The 20,979-nt window shown below is 46.3% G+C and overlaps 3 protein-coding genes across 3 annotated transcripts; 1 reads left to right on the forward strand and 2 right to left on the reverse strand.

Moving 5' to 3' along the window:
* Positions 1-439: 439 nt before the first annotated feature.
* On the reverse strand, positions 440-16,217 carry LOC132798091 (uncharacterized). Its single transcript, XM_060809817.1, has 9 exons — positions 15,045-16,217; positions 13,287-13,444; positions 12,894-13,223; positions 12,552-12,831; positions 10,799-11,914; positions 7,859-10,377; positions 5,026-7,803; positions 1,203-4,569; positions 440-1,141 (listed from the first exon to the last, which is right to left on the reverse strand). Exons 1-9 carry the CDS (start codon positions 15,745-15,747, stop codon positions 717-719), a joined length of 11,676 nt encoding a protein of 3,891 aa, XP_060665800.1. The 5' UTR covers positions 15,748-16,217; the 3' UTR covers positions 440-716.
* A 378-nt stretch (positions 16,218-16,595) lies between these two features.
* LOC132798111 (GTP-binding protein 10 homolog) lies at positions 16,596-18,170 on the reverse strand. The gene is made up of 4 exons (XM_060809830.1): positions 18,152-18,170; positions 17,967-18,071; positions 17,391-17,913; positions 16,596-17,203 (listed from the first exon to the last, which is right to left on the reverse strand). The coding sequence occupies exons 2-4, from the start codon at positions 18,006-18,008 to the stop codon at positions 16,617-16,619; spliced, it is 1,152 nt and encodes a 383-aa protein (XP_060665813.1). The 5' UTR covers positions 18,009-18,071; positions 18,152-18,170; the 3' UTR covers positions 16,596-16,616.
* Positions 18,171-18,295: 125 nt separating this feature from the next.
* On the forward strand, positions 18,296-20,765 carry LOC132798110 (tRNA-dihydrouridine(47) synthase [NAD(P)(+)]-like). Its single transcript, XM_060809829.1, has 4 exons — positions 18,296-18,398; positions 18,458-18,608; positions 18,666-18,966; positions 19,023-20,765. The coding sequence occupies exons 1-4, from the start codon at positions 18,367-18,369 to the stop codon at positions 20,360-20,362; spliced, it is 1,824 nt and encodes a 607-aa protein (XP_060665812.1). The 5' UTR covers positions 18,296-18,366; the 3' UTR covers positions 20,363-20,765.
* Positions 20,766-20,979: the final 214 nt, after the last annotated feature.

The raw sequence follows: 20,979 nt of genomic DNA on the forward strand, positions 1-20,979 counted from the left end.
TAATTTTATAGTTTTTTGTTTAGTCAAAAATCAAGGTAATAGCATAATAGTTATTTTCTCATTTTATATTTTTTTGTATGTATATTTTATAAAACACCAAGTACTTTGTATCGTATTGTATATTCTACAGGTTTACATATTTGTATATGCTCAATGATATTACATAGTACGATGAATATGTAATTTGTGTGATTATCAAGTAATCATAATGAAATCAAATAAATACATGTCAAATCAAATCCTTCACAGAATTAATGTAGTAATGAATAACTTATATAAAACAAAAGCTGCCTAAGGAACATTTTCTCTGTACTGTGTGATGTTTCTGATGTGTGATGTCAGATTAAACTTTAAACGTAGAAGATATGGCCAGTTCTCTTCTAATCTAACTCGTATATTCTGTAGTGTCTTCACTTGCCATTTTAAAACGCATTAAAAATCACTGGATTACATTAATTAGTATTAGATTAACTACTATGCATAATAGTAGCACACTATAAACAGTAGACGACTGATAATTTAACTTATTTGTGTAAGTGTCTCATCTCGGTCTAAACAACTAGGCTAAAATGATGTGGGTTATACACATGGGGTTCTGATTAACACATAAGTATATATTTATGATGACACGCTATTCCAAATGCTTTCCTTCCAGCCTGACTAATCTCCTCCTGTATTCTTACTAGTATTGTTATTATTGAATTTTGTGTTTTTTGTTACAGCATCAGATCGTCGCTGTCCAGCGGCTCATCCTTGATGCGCAGCATCTTACTGTCATCTGTTATGGCATAATCGTTTAGGAATATATTGCTATCGTTGTGCCGCAAATGCAACGTTGGCGCAGCCTCCGGTTGCAGTTGCCCTGGCTGAGTAAAGCAATAGCTTTCAAAGTGCTTACTGCATATCTGTCGTGAGTTGTCCCATTTGGCAATGGGTTCGATTTTGAGATTATAGCACCACTTGGCACGCAGATTGCGATTCTCTGGGAAGTCGAGGAGTGGCAACTGCAATTGCTCAATGCCGCAAACAATGCAATTGGGTGTCTTGGCGGGCAGATGCAGGGCACAAATGTGCTTGCCACGATAGCGTTGAATGTCCGAGAGATTCAGTGCATGACACCACTGATGCAGCAGCATGGGATCTGTAAAAGAATAAAGATTAGACGTTAGTTTGAGGTTTTAGCTGGCAATCTTTCAGCTTACCACTTGGAAACTTGTGCAGCTTGGCATCCTTGCCTTCGGCTTGACAATTGAGCATACAGCAGCGTGGTCCAACATCAGGCAGCAACGCAGCTGAACTCTCCCCACTCCTTGGACCCAGATTGAGCGTCGGAACTGCATTGTACATGAGACGCCGCACTCCAATCAGCTGCGGATCAAAGTGCCGACTGCAGATGAGCTTCGTATTGCGCTGCGCTTCGGTGAAACGCATACCAGTCGCCTGCTCCCACTTGCGTATGGAACTGGTGTTGTTGGGCAGCCGAAACAGCTTGATGCCATCGCCTCGCGGACTGCGACAATAGGGCAGCGAGCACACTTTGATCTTCCAAGGCGGCAGTTGCCCCGGCGGCAAGGGATCGAGACGTGAGCGACGCTCGCGTTTTACCAGCGGTTCATTGGCCATCTGCTGGGCCAAATCATCATCGTAATCGTCATCCTCGTAGCCATCCTCCAACGGCATATCCTCACAATCGCTGGCTACTTCCAGTTGCTGGCGACTCTGCTCATTCGTATAGATCTCCAGCGGCACATTATCGCCCAACTCCAAAGTGGGCACCGCCCACGAACATAGCTTGCGCAGCCGGATGCAGCTGCGCTCGAAGTGTACGCTACAGATCATCGTCTTCCAGGGCCGTCGCTCGTCGTACTTGATGCGCAGATTGTGCATCCAGCGCTGCTGCTGCTGGCGAGAGCGTGGAAACTTGTAAATGTGCACACCGTGCTGCGAACGCTGACGCTGGCAATGCACCAGCGAACACTTGTCGTAGCCCGACTTGACCGGATTGTAGCTGGTCACTGATTGCTCCTCAGCCTCATGCTTGATGCTGGGCAAGCGCAGCTCCTCCCAGTTGCTCGATCTGCCGTGCGCCTGCTCCATTTCCTCGTGCAATTGCATTTCGGGCACCAAATAGCTCAGCTCCGCTTCCTCCTCCTCCTGAAAGTCCTGCTCCAGTTTGATGGGGAAGTGTAGTTCACCACTGCTGTTCTTCTGCTTGTCCAGCCGCAAGTTAATGGCTTCAAAGTCGCTATCGAAAAGCTCCCGCGGCGCACGCGGTCCCAGCTTCAAGGTGGGCACGCTGCCGTGTAACAATCGCATATTCAACAGGCAAATGGGTTCAAAGTGGGCGCTGCAGATGCGATAACGCCAACGATATTCGGGATCAAAGGGCACCTGCGTATTGTGTTGCCACTTGGCGCACATGTCCACATCATGTGGAAACTTATGTAGCGTCAAGTTCTCGCTGGTCAAATGATTCGGGCAACCATCGACCTGACAAAATTTGCTCGACTTGCGCGGCGGCGCCGGCTCCGGCAGCCGTAGACTAATATCGCTATCCTTTATTGGCCTGGAAACCTGTTTCTCCTCTTTGAGCTGCAGCTGTTCCGGCTCCGGGAGCGGCAGAGTGGTGCCAAACTCATTGTCATAGATCTTAGGCGGTCGTCGCGGCCCCAAACTAAGCGTTGGCATAGCACCCCGTTTGATGCGAGCGCCATGGAAACATTCCTCGGTAAAGTGATAGCTACAGATGCGAAAACGCCACGAGTAATTCAGATCCACTTCCACCTGGGTGTTGTGCTTCCACTTCTCCATGGCATCCAGCGAGGTGGGAAACTTGTGCAGCTTAATGTTACCATTCACATCGTTCACAGTCACATCGCAGCCCTGTACGCTGCAATGACGCGCGGTGTACTTGAATCCATTGCTGCCCAAGTGACCCCTTGAAGCCGCTCCGCCTCCATATCCGTGCATCAGATGCTGCTGCTGTTCGGCATAGCTCAAATTCGCCTCGTTGTCCATTTGCTCATACGTGGTGCACTTTTCCACGTGACCTACCTCGAGCAGCACCTCAAGCGCCAGCGGTTGCTGTGAGTTGTCATCGACATTATCCGGCTGCAGTTCTTCCTCTTGCTGCTCTTGATACTCGTGACACTCCTCTTCATCCTCATCCCTTTCAATGTGCTCCATCTTCACAATTGGCTCCAGTAAGTTGCATAGCTCCTCTGGCTGCTGCTGCTCCTCTGGTTGCGGTTGCAGCTGCTCTACCGCCAGCAGTTCGTTCATGCGCTGCCACTCCTGCTCGCTGGGATTGGGATAAATGGGTGCTTCTTCCGCATCGCGCGGCGGTAGTTCCAGCGTTGGCATTGTCCACGGTTTCAAGCGTCGCGTGCTGTCCATAAAACAGCAGGGCTCAAAGTGTTTGCTGCATATCTTGTACATGTAACGCTGCTGCTCATAGAACACCAGCTGCATGTTGTGTAGCCACATCTCAAGCACATCGCGACGCTGCGGCAATCCATAAAGTATGCCACCATCGCGTGGCTTTAGCGTACGGCAGCCGGGCACCGCGCAGCTGATGACTCGCAATCGCACACTGTTCCGACTGTCCTCGTAGTTGGCGTCCAACTGCTGCTCGGGCGTGTGTTCCTCTGCAAAATGTTCGACGCTGTGATCGTAGAGCAGCACCAAGTGCAGCGGGCACAGCTTCAAGAGCTTCTCTTCCGTCTTTTCCAGACCCATGTACTCCAGCCACTTGAGACGCAGTGCCTCCGATTGTGGTAGATCGTAGCTAATCCTCAGGTAACTCTTCTGCAGCTCCACACATTGCGGATAGCAGCAGTCATAGCTGGAGCCACTTCGATTACAGAACTTCTTAGCCTTAACGGCAGCAGCATCGGTGCTGCGATGAATGTTCCCGTTGTCCTCGTGACCCAGTTGCAGCGTGGGCATGGCGCCCAGCTGTGGACGTCCGTTGCTCTCCAGGCAGCTATCATCGAAGTGTGCGCTGCAGATCCTCAGTCGCATCAGCTGCTCGCGACTTATGTTTTCGAGGCGTATATTCTGTAGCCACTTTTCGGCGAGCGACCGCAGCTTCGGAAAGGCAAACAGCTGCACATCCTCCTCCTCATCCTTGGCCAGACCGCAGTTGGGCACACAGCATACATTGTCTACAGCAGCCGCAGCATCCGTTGCATCCCATTCCGCTGGATTGGGCATCAATTCAATGGGCTCATCGTGGCCCAGGTGGAGAGTAGGACGTGCGCCGGGTCGTAGCAGTTTTTGTTGATTGATGCACTGCGTTTCGAAGTGGCGATCGCAGACGTGATGCTCCCCACCGCCCATGGTTGCCGCATCCAAACGCAGATTGTGACACCAGCTAAGCAGTTGAGCACTGCGCTTGGGCATCTTGTAGAAGCGTTGACGCGGTCCATCCTCGTCTTTCACACAGCCAGCGACGATGCAATGTACATCGTTTAGGCATCGACTCAGTTCCAGCGTGGGCACCGCATCCTCTCTCAACTCGCCCGTCTCCCGGTCAAAGCAATGTGGTGCAAAGTGCAGCTGGCAGACCTAAAAGCAGATTTTAATTGAGTATCGAATAAATTAAATTGTAAATTTGATTTTCAAAATTAAAATTGAAAATGTGCAACAGGTTTGATATTAACTAAATTGTTTTGATTGACTGAGATCTTTGATTTATATTTTTGAGTAGTGTTTTACGTTATTTTGATCTTAATATTTATATAAATTTTAATATATTATTATTCCTATGAAACGGTCGAGTCTTTCTGTGACTGTGATCTTTTATTTGACTAAACAGAAGCAAATAAGACAAGATGCTTTGTCACCGAACTTTTATTTTGTTTGTAAAGAATTTCAAATTTGTAATTTAACGTAAAGTTAATTCATCTTTTTTAATAATCGACTAATTTCAATTGAAATTTAAATCTACAGTTGAGGTTAAATTAACACTTTTGTAAAAATAAATAAATCAATTCGTAAAGAATCTATAACCGATAATCTCACCTGGAAACCATCGCTGCTGGCCTGCATGGAGCGATGCTTGCAGTTGGTCGCCCACTTGCGAATGGTGGGTCGATCCGTGGGATAAGCGTAGAGACGCAATTCCTCGCTACGCGGCTGGAAGCAGCTCAAGACGGAACAATAGTTCTCCCAGATGTACTGTAACGTCTGCTTGTTCTCCTGGCTGTCGGCAATGTTGCCATTGTGCCTGGCATTCGGTATGACATGGCCATCGTGACCCAGCTTTAATGTGGGCACCGCCCAACTGCGCAGCTGCTTCTTGCAGATGGCTTCCTCCTCGAAATGATCCTGGCAAATGAACAGCTGCTGGGTATCCACCAAACGCGGCTGTTGCTGCGTATTCACCAGCCACTTGAGCAGCGCCGTTTCAGCGGTGGGGAAACGAAAGAGTCGCGTCTGCGACGTAGCCTGTTGCAAGCAGCTGGGGATGCAGCAGAAGCGCAGCTTTCCACGCGGACTGGGACTTGCACTGGCGCTGGGACTGCCACTAAAGGCCAGCTCCGTCTTGATGCGCAGCGGCAACTCAACTGGCACCGACGCTGTCAAAGCAACGGGTACCGACGCCGTCATGGCAACGGGCACAGGAGGCGGCACTGGAGCTGACGGGAATTGCCCATCCAACTTCGGGTTCTGATAGATATTCGCATCGTTGTGGTTCAAGTGCAGCGTTGGCACCGCCCACAGCTTGGGACGCACAGGGCCCAAGCAGCGAGACTCAAAGTGCAGCATGCAGATGCGATAGACATAGTGACGCGTTGCATCGTAGTTGATCTTGGTGTTGTGCACCCATTTGGAGCACATGCCGGGACACATGGGAAGCTTGGTCAGCCTGATGTTGTCCGTGTACTTCGAGTAACAGCCGGGCACAGCGCAGCGCAACTTCATGGCCATCGTGGAGCCTCCAATGAGATCATAAGTCTCCTGCAGTTGACGGAGCACCGAGCCTGGCAACTCCGCGGGCAGCGGCACCTGCTCGAAGAGCTGCATGAAGTGCATGACACAGAGCTTGCCATCGCTGGCTTGTTGGGGCAGCGGCAGCTCTAACCACTGCAGCCAAGCTTGCTGCACCAGACGATGTTCGGGCAGATCGTAACAGCGATAGAGATTGAGACGAGCACACGGGCAACTGGCCACCAAGCAGGCACTCGACGTGGAGGCTGCCGCGATGTTGCCACGATTGCGATAGATGTGCGTGTCATCGTGTCCCAGTCGCAGTGTGGGCACCGCATCCTCCACATGGTCCAGCAGCTCCGGCTCAAAGTGTTCGCTGCAGAGACGCGCCTGACTGCTGTCTAGCATTGGGGATAGCTTGAGATTGTGCAGCCACTTGCGAAGCTGAATGCGATTGCTGGGCAGTCGCTGCAATTGTACGCCATGCACTTCCGGCTGCTTGCCACAGCTGGGCAAGCAACAGCGTCGCTTAGTCATCATCGTTGTGGGGTTCTGATCCAGCTGCCGGTGCTTCTGCTGCTGATCCGGCGGTTCCGTTGGATGCTTCCGTTTGCGGCAATGTTTCAGGCTCCAAAGCCGAAAAACCGAATGCTGCGGCTGAGCATCGTAGATGCTCAATGCCTGACCATTGCAACTGTAGCTGAGGGGCGTTGCGTGACCCAGATTCAAGGTGGGCACCGCATGCTGCTTCAGCTTGCGTGTGCCTAGCATCTCCGACTCAAAGTGTTCGATGCACACGCGTCCCACACAATCGTCAAGCGATAGCTGTAGATTGGCGCTCCATTTGAGCAGCTGTTGCCGATCCTTTGGGAAACCAAAGGTGCTCAGTTGATGGCTCGCCGTGCGCTCCTTGCGACAGTGTTTCAGGCAGCAGATGGGGGTCACATTGTTCACGGCTTTCTCGCGCCGCGGCGGCAGCACCAAAGGCGGCAGTCGCTTCACAGGGGGTGTGTCTGGTAGTAGCAGCTCATCATCGTCGCCCGGCTCATCCTCATCTTCATCTTCGTCATCGTCGTCATTGACTTCGTCCTCATCTTCAGCGCTGTGCTGCTCAGCAAACGTCTCGACCAGCTCTAGAGGGTCAAAGTAGCCATGATCTACTTGCTCATCGTCGTCGTGTTGCTGCTCCAGATCATCAGCCGGCTCCTCTTCGGGATCGAGTCTCTCCTGCTTCACTTTGACTAGCGATTCCGTGCTGGTCTCCTGATCGCCACCTTCCTCCGCCTCTTGCTGCAGTCCCGCCTTAATAGCCTCATTGTCAAAGACAACGCCTTCGTTGTGACCCAACTTCAGCGTGGGCACTGCGCCCGTCTTCAGCTTCAGCTTGCCGCGCACCATAGGCTCAAAGTGATCCGCACAAATGCGTCCACGACACTGATCCGGCGCCAAGCGCAGATTAACGCGCCACTTCTCGAGCAGATCTTCGCTACGCGGATAGCGATAAGTACGCAGATCGTTGTCAATGCTGCGACGCTTGCGACAATGAGCCAGCGCACAGGTGGGCGTAAAGAAGCCCGGTATATTCTTTGGATTCTCATAGATGGGCAATTCCTGATGACCCAGCTGCTGCGTGGGCATGGCCCAACTCCTTAGCTGCTTGCCATCAATGCAACGACGATTGAAATGCGCACTGCAGACTCGTGTGCTGCGATCCACTTCATCGGGCTGCAGGCGAAGATTATGGCGCCACTTGCTCTGCTGCTGCTTGCCATTGGGGAAGGGAAACAGGCGAGCGCCATGCTCCAAGCGACTGCGTCCACAGTCTGGCACACAACACTTGTAATCCGCTAGAGAACGCTTGATCTTTACCTGCAAAAAGAAGTGTAATTAATATCAATGATTCCGCGTAAAATTGTTCACTCACCTGTGCGATATTTCTGTCTTTTGCCTCCAACATATTCAAGTCAGGCTTAATGTCCTCGTCCACCTCCGAGTTGTCCTCCTGCTTGATGCTCATGCCCATCGAAGAATTCACTCGACGCTGACGTCCAAAGAGATTGCTTTGCAGCTCCTCGGGATTCACTTGGAATAGATCCTCCGTCTCCTCGTGCCCCAACTCGAGTGTGGGTATCGAGCCAATGTTAAGCCGCGTCTTCCCTATGCAAATGTCCTCAAAGTGCGCATTGCAAATCTTGTAGCGTTCGCGCTCCTTGAAATTGAGATGGTCCAGTCGCAAATTGTGTCGCCAGCGCTGAAACATGTTCGGATCCTTGGGAAAGCTATTCATCTGCACCTCATCAAACTTGCGCGTCTTGCCGCATGTCGGTACGCAGCACTTGAACACGGGATCCACATAGCGTTCTTCGGGCTTGGGGTTGTCAATCAGCTCGATCTGCTCATCGTCATGACCCAGATGCAGTGTCGGTATCGCCCATTTGTACAGATGCTTGGGTCCGATGCAGTCCAGCTCAAAGTGTTTGTTGCAGATGCGCACACCAATGCAATCCACGGGATTCATCTTGAGATTGTTGCACCACTTCCACAGCAGATCTTCGTCGTCGGTGGGGAAGCGGAAGAGACGTACATCGGGCTGCTCCTTGGAAGCCTCACAGCCCTCAACAGTGCAGTGTTCCTCAACAAACGATTGCGCTTCATTCGGATAGATATCGTCGTCATTGTGACCCAACTCGAGCGTTGGGATGGCTCCCGCACTCAACCGCTTGCCATTGAAGGAGTGCGTCTCAAAGTGAATGGAGCACATACGATACTGTTGCCGCATGGCGCCTCTGGGTCGCATGCGTATGTTGTGCATCCATTTGCGCAGCTGCGTAGGATTGTGTGGCAGCCGGAAGAGCTGCACGCCCTGACCACGCTGCCGGCGACAACTCTCTACAATGCAGACGCGTTGCAGGCACAACTTGTTGGCCTTGAGCTTGGCGGGATTCTGATAGATCTTGTAGCCAGGTGGTGAGTTCAGATCAAGCGTAGGCACAGCCAGTGGTACCGGACATTTCTTGCTGAGCACGTGCGGCTCAAAGTGCGCCGAGCAGAGGCGTCTTTGGGCGCTGCCCACCAGCGGCACTTGCAGATTGTGCGCCCACTTGGCCAGCGTGGAGCGATTGAGCTTAGGAAAGCGATACAGTTGCACATTATGCAGTGCACGCACCTTGCGGCAATGTGGCAGACAACAGCGTGGCACCCAGGTCGGTTTCACGCCACCCGCCTCGTGATTAGCGGCACGTTTGGTTTTGAGATGCGTGCGTCGCTTATAGAGCATTTGGTGCTCGGGATTCTCGTAGAGATTCTCAATGTTTGTCGCCAAATTGAGCGTGGGTATCGCCCAGGGACGCATGCGCTTCCCAATGCAGTGCGCCTCAAAGTGCAGATTGCAGATCCTCAAGCTGGATAACTTCGCAGCGTCCAGCTGCAGATTGTGCGACCATTTGGCCAGCACTTGCGACTCTTCAGGCGGGCGATAGAGTTTGATGTCATCAACGCTGGGATTACGCTTGCACGTGTCCACACAGCACTCGCCCTGCTCCTCGCCATTGTTGGGTGCACTGGGTCGAGCGTAGAACTCGGCCACCTGCTCTGCCGTGGGCAGCGGATAGGCGATGTTCTCGTGGCCGAGTATCAACGTTGGCACTGCCCACTTCTCCAGCCGCTTGTTGCGTAGACAGCGATCCTCGAAGTGCACCTCGCAGATGGCATCGTTGAAGAGCTTAGTGCCATCCGGTACCGGGCGCTGGAGGTTCGCACACCACTTGGTCAGCAACGCCACATTGCTGGGGAAGCGATGCAGATTGGCATGATCACGATCGCGATTACGCTTGCAGACAGCCACACAACAGGTTTCCCTTATGTTCAGCTTCTTGATCACATCCGGATTGCGATGAATGTCCTCGTCGTCGTGGCCCAATTGCAACGTGGGCACGGCAAACGGACGCATGCAACCGCCAATGCAATAGGGTTCAAAGTGCAGACTGCAGATGCGCATTCCCTTATGCATCTTATCCTCGGGTATCTTTAGATTGTGACACCATTTGCGCATCTGCTCGGGCCTTCTCGGTATCGTGTGGAATGTGATGTTCTCATTATTGTGCCGCTTGCTCTCGCAGCTCGGCACACAGCACACGTCCATACTGTCGCTCACATTCAGGCCGGACGAAGAGCCTCCTGAGTTGCCCATGCCCATGTACGATCCACCCATGTCTCCAGCATCCACATAGTGCGATGAGCTGGCTGAAGAAGATGTTGAGGCTGCCGATTGACGTTGATATTTGTGATGCTGTTGTTGTTGCTGCTGGTGTTGCTGCAACTGATGCTGCTGCAGTTGCTGCTGATGGTGGTTGGTGGGCGTGGAAGGCGTCGGTGGTGGCCACAGCTCATTCTCGTAGATGTTGAACGTGTCGTTGTGCCCCAAATGCAGCGTGGGAACAGCACCTGCAAGAAAGATATTGTATAAGAATTAATTGTTCAATTAGAGTTGAAATTATATTATTTTTGAGGACTTTAATGCATATTTTGATTGCCGGCGAAAGATTCACTTACGATACTTAAAAGTATTTCTATTTCGTTATACGTGAATTCAATTTATTTCAATTAGTATACTTTGTCGCACATTTATCAAAAGAGTTTCAGAATCTTAAATTTCATATTTAAATTAAGAAAACTCGGTGTCTATCAATTTATAAATTGTATCAATTTTTTGGTTATTTTTTTCTGAAGCTTACTTAATCAAAACATACAATTTACTTTCCAATTCCTTCAACGGGATATAAATAAATGTACTCTAAAAAATTCTCTTAATACAAGTCTTTAAAGCAACCTTCAATCAAATATTTTGCATATGGTCTTCTCTTACCCGGCGATAGTTTGCGCAGTCCCAAAGCCTCTTTGATAAAGTGAGCGCTGCATATTTTGTGATTCTTGCCGCGATAGACGGAAGGATCGAGTCGTAAATTATAGCACCAGCGTCGAAGCAGCACCTCATCGCGCGGAAAGCGATAAAGCGACATATTGAAGTCGGACGAGCGACTGCGACGACAAAAGTTAAGGCAGCAACGCTTCTCCTCCACATACAGATTCTTGGGATTGTCATGGATCTTGCCGTACTGAGCGCCCAAATGTAAGGTGGGCACTGCCCACGGTTTCAGCCGGAACTTTCCAATGCAACGCTCCTCAAAGTGGCGACTGCAAAAGTGACGCGGCTCCTTGGCCTGGACGGGCAGACGGGCATTCTGGCACCATTTAATCAGACTCTTGATATCCTTGGGAAAATTGTAGAACTTGAGATTGCTCTCGCCCCGCTGGCTGGTGCAGTTGGGCATGCTGCAGCGTGCCACCTCGCCGGTGGTAAATGTGTTGGTCAGCTCGCGATTCTGATACAGATTGGCAACATCATCGTGGCCCAGATTGAATGTGGGCACCGCCCAATAGCACAACGAATAGCGATTGATGCAACGCTTCGGAAAGTGCATGCTGCAAATGCGAAAGCTCGCATAGCTCGATGCCGGAATGTGAAACATCTTGAGATTATGCAGCCACTGATGCAGATACTTCTCATCTTTGGGGAACGTGAAGAACTGCAGCGTTGGACTGGTGCTCTTGCGCACTCCACACAAAGGCACACAGCAAAGAGCATCCTCCGAGTCGTCCAGTGTGGAGGAGTGCGCCTGCGGACCTCCAATGGCACCACCAGAGCCGCCGCCACCACCGCCTCCGGCTGCGGCATGAATCGAGTTGTCGCTGCCATAGGCATTGTTGTAGCTACTGTTATCGTGTAGACTGTAACCAGATTCGCTCGTTGAATTGCTGTAGCTTCGCTCCAGCTTCACATTCGCCTCGTTCTTCAATGTGGAAGCAAACAATGCGGCATTATCGGCATTGGCTTGACGCTGTTGCAACAACGAATTGAGCGCTGCTGTTGCCGGCAATGCGTTTGCTGATGATGTATTAGTTTTGTGTTGCGGCGAAGGCACTGCAAGAAAGAAATACAATTAATTGAAAAGGAACTATGAGTAATATAAACCAGAATTGATCTATCAGGTACCCTAATAGATAAAAACTCTAATATTTTAATTAGGTTGTCTTATAGCCATAGCTAGGTAACAACAATGCAAATAAAATACTTTAAGAAAAAATTCTTAAGGACGTTAAACAATTTAAATTGTTAACTACGCAACAGAGGTCATATACAATATAATAAATCAATTCAAACCAAATTATTAAATGGTCATTTTCACTCTTCATTATTGATAAATGAAGTTAAGAGAAATAATTTTAAAAATGCTTTCTCTATTATTATATAAGAAATTCAATTTGAATTTTATCAAAATATATTACTACAAATCCATTCAGATTAGACAGCACTTTATCTAAGTTAGCATGCAATTTTAATTAAGATAACCAAGTTTGTATACAAAAAAGAAAATAGTATATCAAATCCTGATAGGAAAAAAGCCAAGGCTATTGAACTTGGAATTCGAAGCCTTTATCTTCTATGAACCAAAGTATTTTACTTTATCAGCAACAATTTGAATAGCTCCTTATCCAAATCCGAACTAATCTACCATAACACTGATAAGGGCAGTATTCCTTGTATTTCATCGACTTACTTTCAATGGTGCCCATGTGACAATCCTGAAGTTTGTAGTTGGCCTGTTGCTGATGCTGTTGATGTGAATGTTGTTGATGTGGTTGTTGCTGATGAACTGCCGATTGAGCGGGTGCGTAGTACTTGCCGCAGAAGTACGGCGCCGCTAAACGATGCTCGTGCAACTCCAAAGCGGTTTGATACCACAGGCGACAAATGGGACAATCGTAACGCTGCTGGAATTTGTGCTGCGGCAAATGACCATAGAGTTGTTCCCGCGTGACAAACGTCATGGAGCACATCTGCAAAATCAAAATTCAACGATTAATAAATGAGAATACAAAACATTCTGTGTAATACTTACGTTGCACACAAAGTTTTCATATTCGTGCTGCATGTACTCATGCGATTCGCATTCGGCAATTGTATCAAAGTACTTGCCACAGTATTTGTGGCAAAAGAACTTGTCCATTCTGTGCAGATGCTTGTGTTTCTGCAGCTCATCGCTGGTCATGAAGGACATGGTGCAGAGGTTGCACTTGAAGTCATACTCCTGTATGTTGCAACTGCTCTCGGCCACATGTCGCAAGTAGATCGATCTTTTAAAGAACACCTCCTTACAACGCTGGCATATGAGAAGACTTTCCGATGAGCGATCCGTTTGCAGCTTGCGCCGCGGATAGCTAAGCGGGTTCTAAAAATTAACAAATATTAGTAATCTATGTAGTTATTTACAAACATTTTATTTACAACTTACGGGAACTTTTTGACTGCCATAGCCCTCGTCTTTGACGGTTAATTCCACCTTCGGACTCAGCATGTCGTCGCCGAATTCGGGATATTTACTAAAATCAACAAATGGCGTATTATCATCGATATAGCTTGATTTGTAGGCATGTTCGTCAATGGGTTCCGCTGTTGAAAAATAAAACAAACAAGTATATCCATTATTATTATTATATTATGAATTTTAATTTCTATGCCATAAAATTGATCTCAACTCTTTATTGAACTTTGTTCACATTTGGGTGATTGTGCACTTTACTTAAAATTAATTTTAAATATAGAAATCTATTTTCGGTTTCTTATCGACACAAATCTTGTGAGCAAAAATTTTACGTGTAGTGGAAAAATAATCGCTAATGCATAATGAATAAACTTTAGACTCGCACAAATATTAGTTGAAATAAGAGATTATCTTCGTTAATTTTTTTTTTTTTCAAGAATGGCATGAAGAACTCAATAATAAAAAAAGATTAAAATGAAAATACAAATTCTATACCATATTTTCATTGCGCACAGCAAACAGAATAAAATCAAGAAAATATTGCGAACACAAAAACTACAGAAGATGCGCATTAATAAATTACAATTGAATAGATTGAATGATACTGCAAGACTAACAAACCACAAATATTTCCAGAACTTCAGATATTATTTATTTCACTTTTTTCTGTTGCCATGGTTTTTACACTTATACATATGAGAGGAGTATAAGAAATATTTGTGTCGAGTTCTTCTCTCGGGGCAACACACAACTGCTGTGATAAGCAAGCATACAGAGATAACAGCAAGCAAGAGTGTATATGAAATTTCTAATTTTCTCTCAGCATAATCAAATCAAATACAAAAAGAAAGAAAAACGAAAGATATATATAAGATTGATTGTTGTATTTTTTATTTTATTAAATAATTGGATAGTCTATTGCATTATATCATCATTTTGCTACGTTGGATATTGAATAGTTGCCCCGCCCTTCGTAATTCCATTCTATACTTATACATAGTTTATAATCTGTTGGGAAACGAACTCGTTACATAAGAATCAAGACTTCAAAGTTTCACACAAACACTCGTACACTGAAGCAATCAAAATTCCATCAATAGAAAGGAAATGTGTGTATATAAACATTAGGGTTATAGCCGGTAATATAACGAAGCATCTATCTATAGTAAGTATAAAATGCACATAAATGTTTGATATACCTACATTATATATATATAATAGATACACATAGAACTTGACGACGAAACGCACTTGGAAACAGACCTACAGATACAGAGAAACCCGAAAAAACAACCGAACGAACTAATCGCAAGAGCCTCACCGTAACTCAACACAATTCAATTCAGCACATTTCAGAAGCGCTACAAAACGTTAAACGTTTTATTGATTCGGCGACGCCAAAAACGGAGCCTGAAATTACTACGGCTACTTACTCTATATAGAAGGAAAATTTGGCCTCGCAATATTCCCAGTCTCAGTCGCAGTTCCCAGTCTCAGTCTCTTATACAGAATTTCACTGATACTCTCTGTCAGTTATTGTTTGCTGTGTATGCGTGTGCTTGTGTAAGCGAGTGTGTGTCTCTGTACCACAAATGCATATTACACTGTTTGTGTTTTGCATTTACATCCGTTTATGCGTGTGAGTTTGCTTTGTATGCATATGTTAGAGTCGGCGAAAAGTGTGTGTGCGTGTGCGCTATCGATATTCGTAAAGCTGTCGATACTTACATTTTATTATCATTTCACCGCTGGCATCAAGACTGTGACGATGATTGGCGGGAGCTGGCGGCGGTGCCATAGGATTTTGGAAATGCTGTTGTTGTTGCTGGTGATGTTGTTGTTGATGATGCTGCTGTTGTTGTTGTGGCTGTCGTTGTCTATCATCGGGCAACTCCAATGGCTCGCTCTTGATATAAGGATAAGAGCTATGCATTGAACCATGCGGCAGATAAGAAGAGCGTTGATTAAGCACATGATGTTGTTGTTGCTGATGCTGCTGGTGATGTTGTTGCTGCTGTTGTTGTTGTTGTTGGTACTGCAGCAGCTGGTTGTGCGCATAGGCAACAGTATTGGCCTCAAGGTTATATCCAACCCCACCACCAGCTGCTGCTGCCCCATAATACGTTGCCTGCGTACCACTTGCAACAACTCCAGAGCCGTATGCATTCATAACGCTATTGTTGTTATTGTTGTTGCTGCTGGCTTTGCAGGGCTCCGCAAAGGCCGCGGCGGCCTGCGAATGGTGGGGAGGGTAGGAAGCAACATGTGAGTACCAATTGTGTTGCTGCTGTATTTGTTTATGTTGTAGCTGTTGTTGTTGTTGGTGGTGATGTTGTTGCTGCTGATGGTGGTGATGTTGCTGTTGTAATTGTTGCTGCTGTTGCTGGTAGTAGTGATGATGATGCGGAGGGGGATTGTTGTGTTGTGACATTACGAGCGAGATAAATAATTGTATTTGTTTTTTGGCAAATTGTTACACCGTTTAATTTTTACTGCTGCTTTGTGGCGTATTGTGTTTTTTCTTTTTCTCTCTCGCTCAACCCGTTTCGCCCTGTCTTTTTCATTTGGCGTCGTCTTTTATATACCAGTTTTTCACTGTTCTCTGCCCCTCTTTTAAGATTGATGCATATGTGTGTGTGTATGTATCGAAATGTCATTTATATTCGAAATTACGAATTAAATGCCATAAAGACGCCGTTCGTAATTCAATCGCATACATTTTAAGTAGTTAGCATTTGAGTACACGTTATTCATTGAGCACCAATTGGAATTTATTTCACTGGGCGCGAGCTTTGTTGAAATTTTCAACATTTTTCTTTCGTTTCGTGTTTTTAGCGCGACGCGACACAACAACAACTGCGTGTGTGTTGTGTATGCTTGTGTATGTGTGAGACTTATGGGTTGCCTGGTGATGAGCAGCGTGACCGCAAGCTCAATTTTGAAATATACTATTTTGTTGCGAAAACAAACGGAATATATACCAACTGCTACAATTACAGCGCGGATAACGGCTCAACTTTTTAGATGTTTTTTAAATTGCTTTGTTTTGTTTTTATTAAAAACAAACAAAAATGAATATCGAGGCAATTAGTAATGAAGGAATTTGGAATACAATACTATAATCGACCATAACAAAGTTTTTCGCACAAGTGATGAGCTTTCGAGAGATTTGGCGGTTGTATGCGATGTATCTATGATGTTATCGATTAAAATGGTCATCGCATCGTTACTGTGAAGCGCTCTCTGTGATTTTTAAATTGAAATAGCGAATTAATTTTAAATATATTGTTTCAACTTTTATTATGAAATTTTTGGCCCAATCACTCCTACACGTTGTTGCAATTTTTCTTTGATTTGATATTCGTCTGCAACAAATTGCTCTGCTGCCACATCATCAAGCGTTTCACGCAATTGCCTTTTTACTTGAGCGATTCTCGCCGAGTTTTTAGCAGATATAGGAAGAATATGATAGAATTTCATTACTCTGTTTGGACGCACTTCCTCTGGACATTCAGCTAGACCACTTTGTAGATCCTTAATGTTTGGCTTTAGCCTTGTCAATATGTCTTTTGCACCCTCTTTGTCCATTTTGTTGAGCAGCAAAACGCAAGGTTTCTCCAACAGCGACGGATCGTAAAGCTCAAGTTCTTTGTTCAGTGCATAGATGTTGGTTAAGCAATCACGATGTGGATGCCGTGGACTCAGTTGAAAACCAAAAATGTCCACCATAAAGAGTAGCAATCGTGTGCGTTCAATGTGCTTGAGGAACTTGTGACCCATGCCGAAATTAGCGTGTGCGCCCTCAATCAGTCCAGGCAAATCAGCAACGCTAATGGACCGATGATCACTGTATTCAATTGTGCCGATCTGTGGACGAATTGTGGTAACTGCAAAAAGAAGAAACAATCGATTATAAACTGTCAAATTCAAATTTAAATTGAAGGTATCGATTGCTGTCGATTGTAACCAGAATTGGGTAGACTGGTTACAATCTACATTCCATGTTCACATAAATAAAATAGCAAAATAAAAATGATGAATGAAATTGATTATCTAAAAAGTGTATAAACTCACAGGGATACGCGGCAATCTTTGGCTTTGCGTTGGAAATGGCTTTCAGAAGCGTACTTTTTCCAGCATTGGGAAATCCAACCAAACCCACATCGGCAATCAACTTTAGATCCAAATTCACTGTGCGATGATCACCAGGTCGACCGATGAAGTTGTTTCCAGTGCAACCGCCGGTGCCACCTCCTGCTACAATGCATGTGGCGTCTGCTTCATTCAAATCAGCCAGCAGTTGCTGCTGTTCATCGTAGACCTGAACTCCCACTGGCACCTCGATACGCTGATCGGCACCGCGTCTTCCAAATATAGCCAATTTGCTGCTGTCCTCGCCACTAGAGGCGATCACACGCTTCTCCTTCAATCCCTGAGCCATTTTGCGCAGCGTTAAGCCCTCCTTGGCTACGAAATAGACTGCGCCGCCTTGACCACCAACTCCTCCGTAGCGCGGCAAACCATTGCCGCCATGTCCGCCGCGTACTGTGAGTCGCAATGTGTCCAGAAAGTTGGAGCGGAAGTGTGCACGCGCGGGCTATAAAATTGCTAATTTAATAAAAATATTTTAGACCATAATTGTAGCCTTACCGATTTTGTGGATTTTAATAAAACATTAAATAGTTGCACCATCGCGAACAGCTGATCGGGTTATGAACAACATATACTGATTACAGAAACTGTTAACATTAGGCGCTTTTAACAGGCATGCACAGAAGGTAAACAAACATACTTAATCAGATGGTTTCTAGAACTCGGATTAAAACAATAATTACCTATCATGCATACAAAATAATCACAATATTATGAAAAAAAAAAGATATTGTATAATACAATCGTGTAATTCATGCAATGTTTACATTGGTTTGCTTAGTGCAGCCGAAACAGCTGTTGGGAATTCGATAACATTACGATACATCGATTATTTTTCAGCTAAGCACGTGCGATTTGTTTGTGCTAAATTCAGTTGTTTTTTAGTACACACAGCGACATGGAGCCGGGAATTTGTTATATCAAGCCAGAGTTAGTGTTATCAGCTAATTTTTAAACAATTATGTATAATAACTATTTAATATGTACAGGTATTTAATAGGAGAGGCAAATGGAAGCCAGCAAAGCGGTGCCAATGAGGGCGAGTCAAACAAACGTAAGCACGAGGATGATGCCGATACGCAAAACGAAGCCGGCAGCAAACGCGGCGGCAAAAAGGAACGCAAACGTGGCCAAAATAAGGTGCACAATTTGTTAACAATGCATAGGCTTAAAGCTAACCATTTTGATTCACTCTAGAACCGCCCTGTGTTCAAGGATGAGCGCTTCTCACATCTCTGCCACTCATTGATCGAAGGACCCGGCGGAGCACCTTGTGCCTTGCAAAACTGTCGCTATGTGCACGATTTGGACGCGTATCTGGCAGCAAAGGGTGAGGAGTTGGGCAGCGAGTGTTATGTGTATGCGACGAAGGGCCATTGCAATCGGGGCGTCACCTGCCGTTTTGCTAAATCGCACACGGATGCGGAGGGCAGAAACATAAAGGCGCCACACTACAACGAACAGACGCCGCCAACCACGTGTAATGGTATCAGCGCAGGTAAATAGCTATAGTTGCTGTAATTTAGTACTGTAATTAATTTGTTATGCTTATAGAGCTGCAAGTTCGGTTACGTAAGCACGATTATGATTTTGCGAGGAGCAAGGAAGTTATTAAGCTAGCGGAGAATCTGCGCGATGAGCGAAAGCAGGCAAAGCAAGAAAAGAAACAAGAAGCCACTCTAAAAGCAGAGCAGTCAGCAACAGAAACAGCGCAGGAAGCGAAACAAGAAGTTCCTGATATAGAACAAGAAGTGATGCAGGATCAGCCCACGAAGCCCATTGGCAGCGCCATTGAGGATTCTACAAGTGGACGTGATGCGCCTCGTAAACCTGTTATTGATTTTCGTGAAAAGCTGGTGCTGTCGCCACTAACCACAGTTGGCAATTTGCCATTTCGCCGAATCTGCAAGGAGTTTGGCGCCGACATCACGTGTGGCGAAATGGCCTGTGCAGTGCCGTTACTTAAGGGTCTGGGGCAGGAGTGGGCGTTGACCAAGCGCCATGAGAGCGAGAACATCTTTGGCGTGCAGCTGTGCGGCAACAATCCCAATGTAATCACACAGGCCGCTCAGGTGTTGCATGAAACCGCCCGTGTGGACTACATTGATCTGAACATTGGATGTCCCATTGATCTGATCTATCAGCAGGGTGGCGGCAGCGCATTGATGCGACGCACCAACATTCTGGAGTTGACGGTGCGCAGTTGTGCCGCCTTGTCCAATAAGTTGCCGTTCACGGTCAAAATGCGCACTGGCATCTATGCGGACAAGAGTGTAGCACATGAACTGCTGCCGCTTGTGGAGGAATGGGGCGCCTCGGCGGTCACGTTGCACGGACGTTCTCGTGAACAGCGTTATACCAAGTCCGCGAACTGGGATTACATTGAACAGTGTGCAGCGCAGGCGAAGGAGATGCCTGTGATTGGCAATGGCGATATACTTAGTTATCAGGATTATGTGGAACGCAGACAGCAGGCGCCGCATGTTAGCTCTGTGATGATTGGACGGGGTGCACTGATCAAGCCTTGGATATTCCAGGAGATCAAGGAGCAAAAATTCTGGTCACCCACATCATCGCAACGCTTTGAGCTGCTGCGCCGCTATTGCAACTATGGACTCGAACATTGGGGGTCGGATACCAAGGGAGTGGAGAGCACGCGTCGCTTTCTCCTCGAGTGGCAGTCGTTCCTCTATCGCTACATACCCGAGGATCTACAGCAATCGCCGCCGCAAAAGATCAATGCCCGGCCACAAAAGTATCGTGGACGCGATGAAATGGAGACTTTGATGAGCTCTAACAATGCCGCCGATTGGGTGAAACTCAGTGAAATGCTGCTGGGAACTGTTCCACAAGGGTTTAGCTTTGTGCCCAAGCACAAGGCGAATGCCTTTTGAAGGAGCTGCGACTGTTAAGTTTTAGAAAAGTTCTATATGTAGATTATAAAATATTTTTACATCGCAACCGCAAATCGAGAATTGGGAGCATAACGTTAAGACTAAAGTGTTCAATTTTACTTAATTGAAGTCACACTACACATATTGTTTTTTTATAAATAAAGAAGAACAGAGCACATAACAAATGTTTGTTCAGGGGAAAAACCAAAAAATATGTTTAAAGTATGTTATAAATTTTATATGAAAAATTGTTTGCTGTCACAGAATTTTATTATTTTTGTATGCTTCTGAATTCATTGTGCTATGATTTGCTGTCTCAATTATTATTTTATTTTGTTAATTTTGATGAATAAAAACATATTTGAAACCAACAAACTTTAAATATAATATGTAAGCCGCGAGATCTTAGGCATTTATTATTTAACACAAGTTTTTAGGTAAGGAATGTCGCGGTGGTATTCAGAGGGTGGCATTATTAGCCTAACACTTTGCATTTATTGTCAATCACTTTGACAAATGGAAAAATACATCCCACAGCTATTTAACTGGAGTTTGCGATTTACGATAAACAAAAGAGAATTGCAGTTTACTAAAAAAATGTAGCCTGCTTTTAGGCA

Source organism: Drosophila nasuta, chromosome 2L (assembly GCF_023558535.2).
Source record: "Drosophila nasuta strain 15112-1781.00 chromosome 2L, ASM2355853v1, whole genome shotgun sequence".
Lineage (NCBI taxonomy): Eukaryota > Metazoa > Arthropoda > Insecta > Diptera > Drosophilidae > Drosophila > Drosophila nasuta.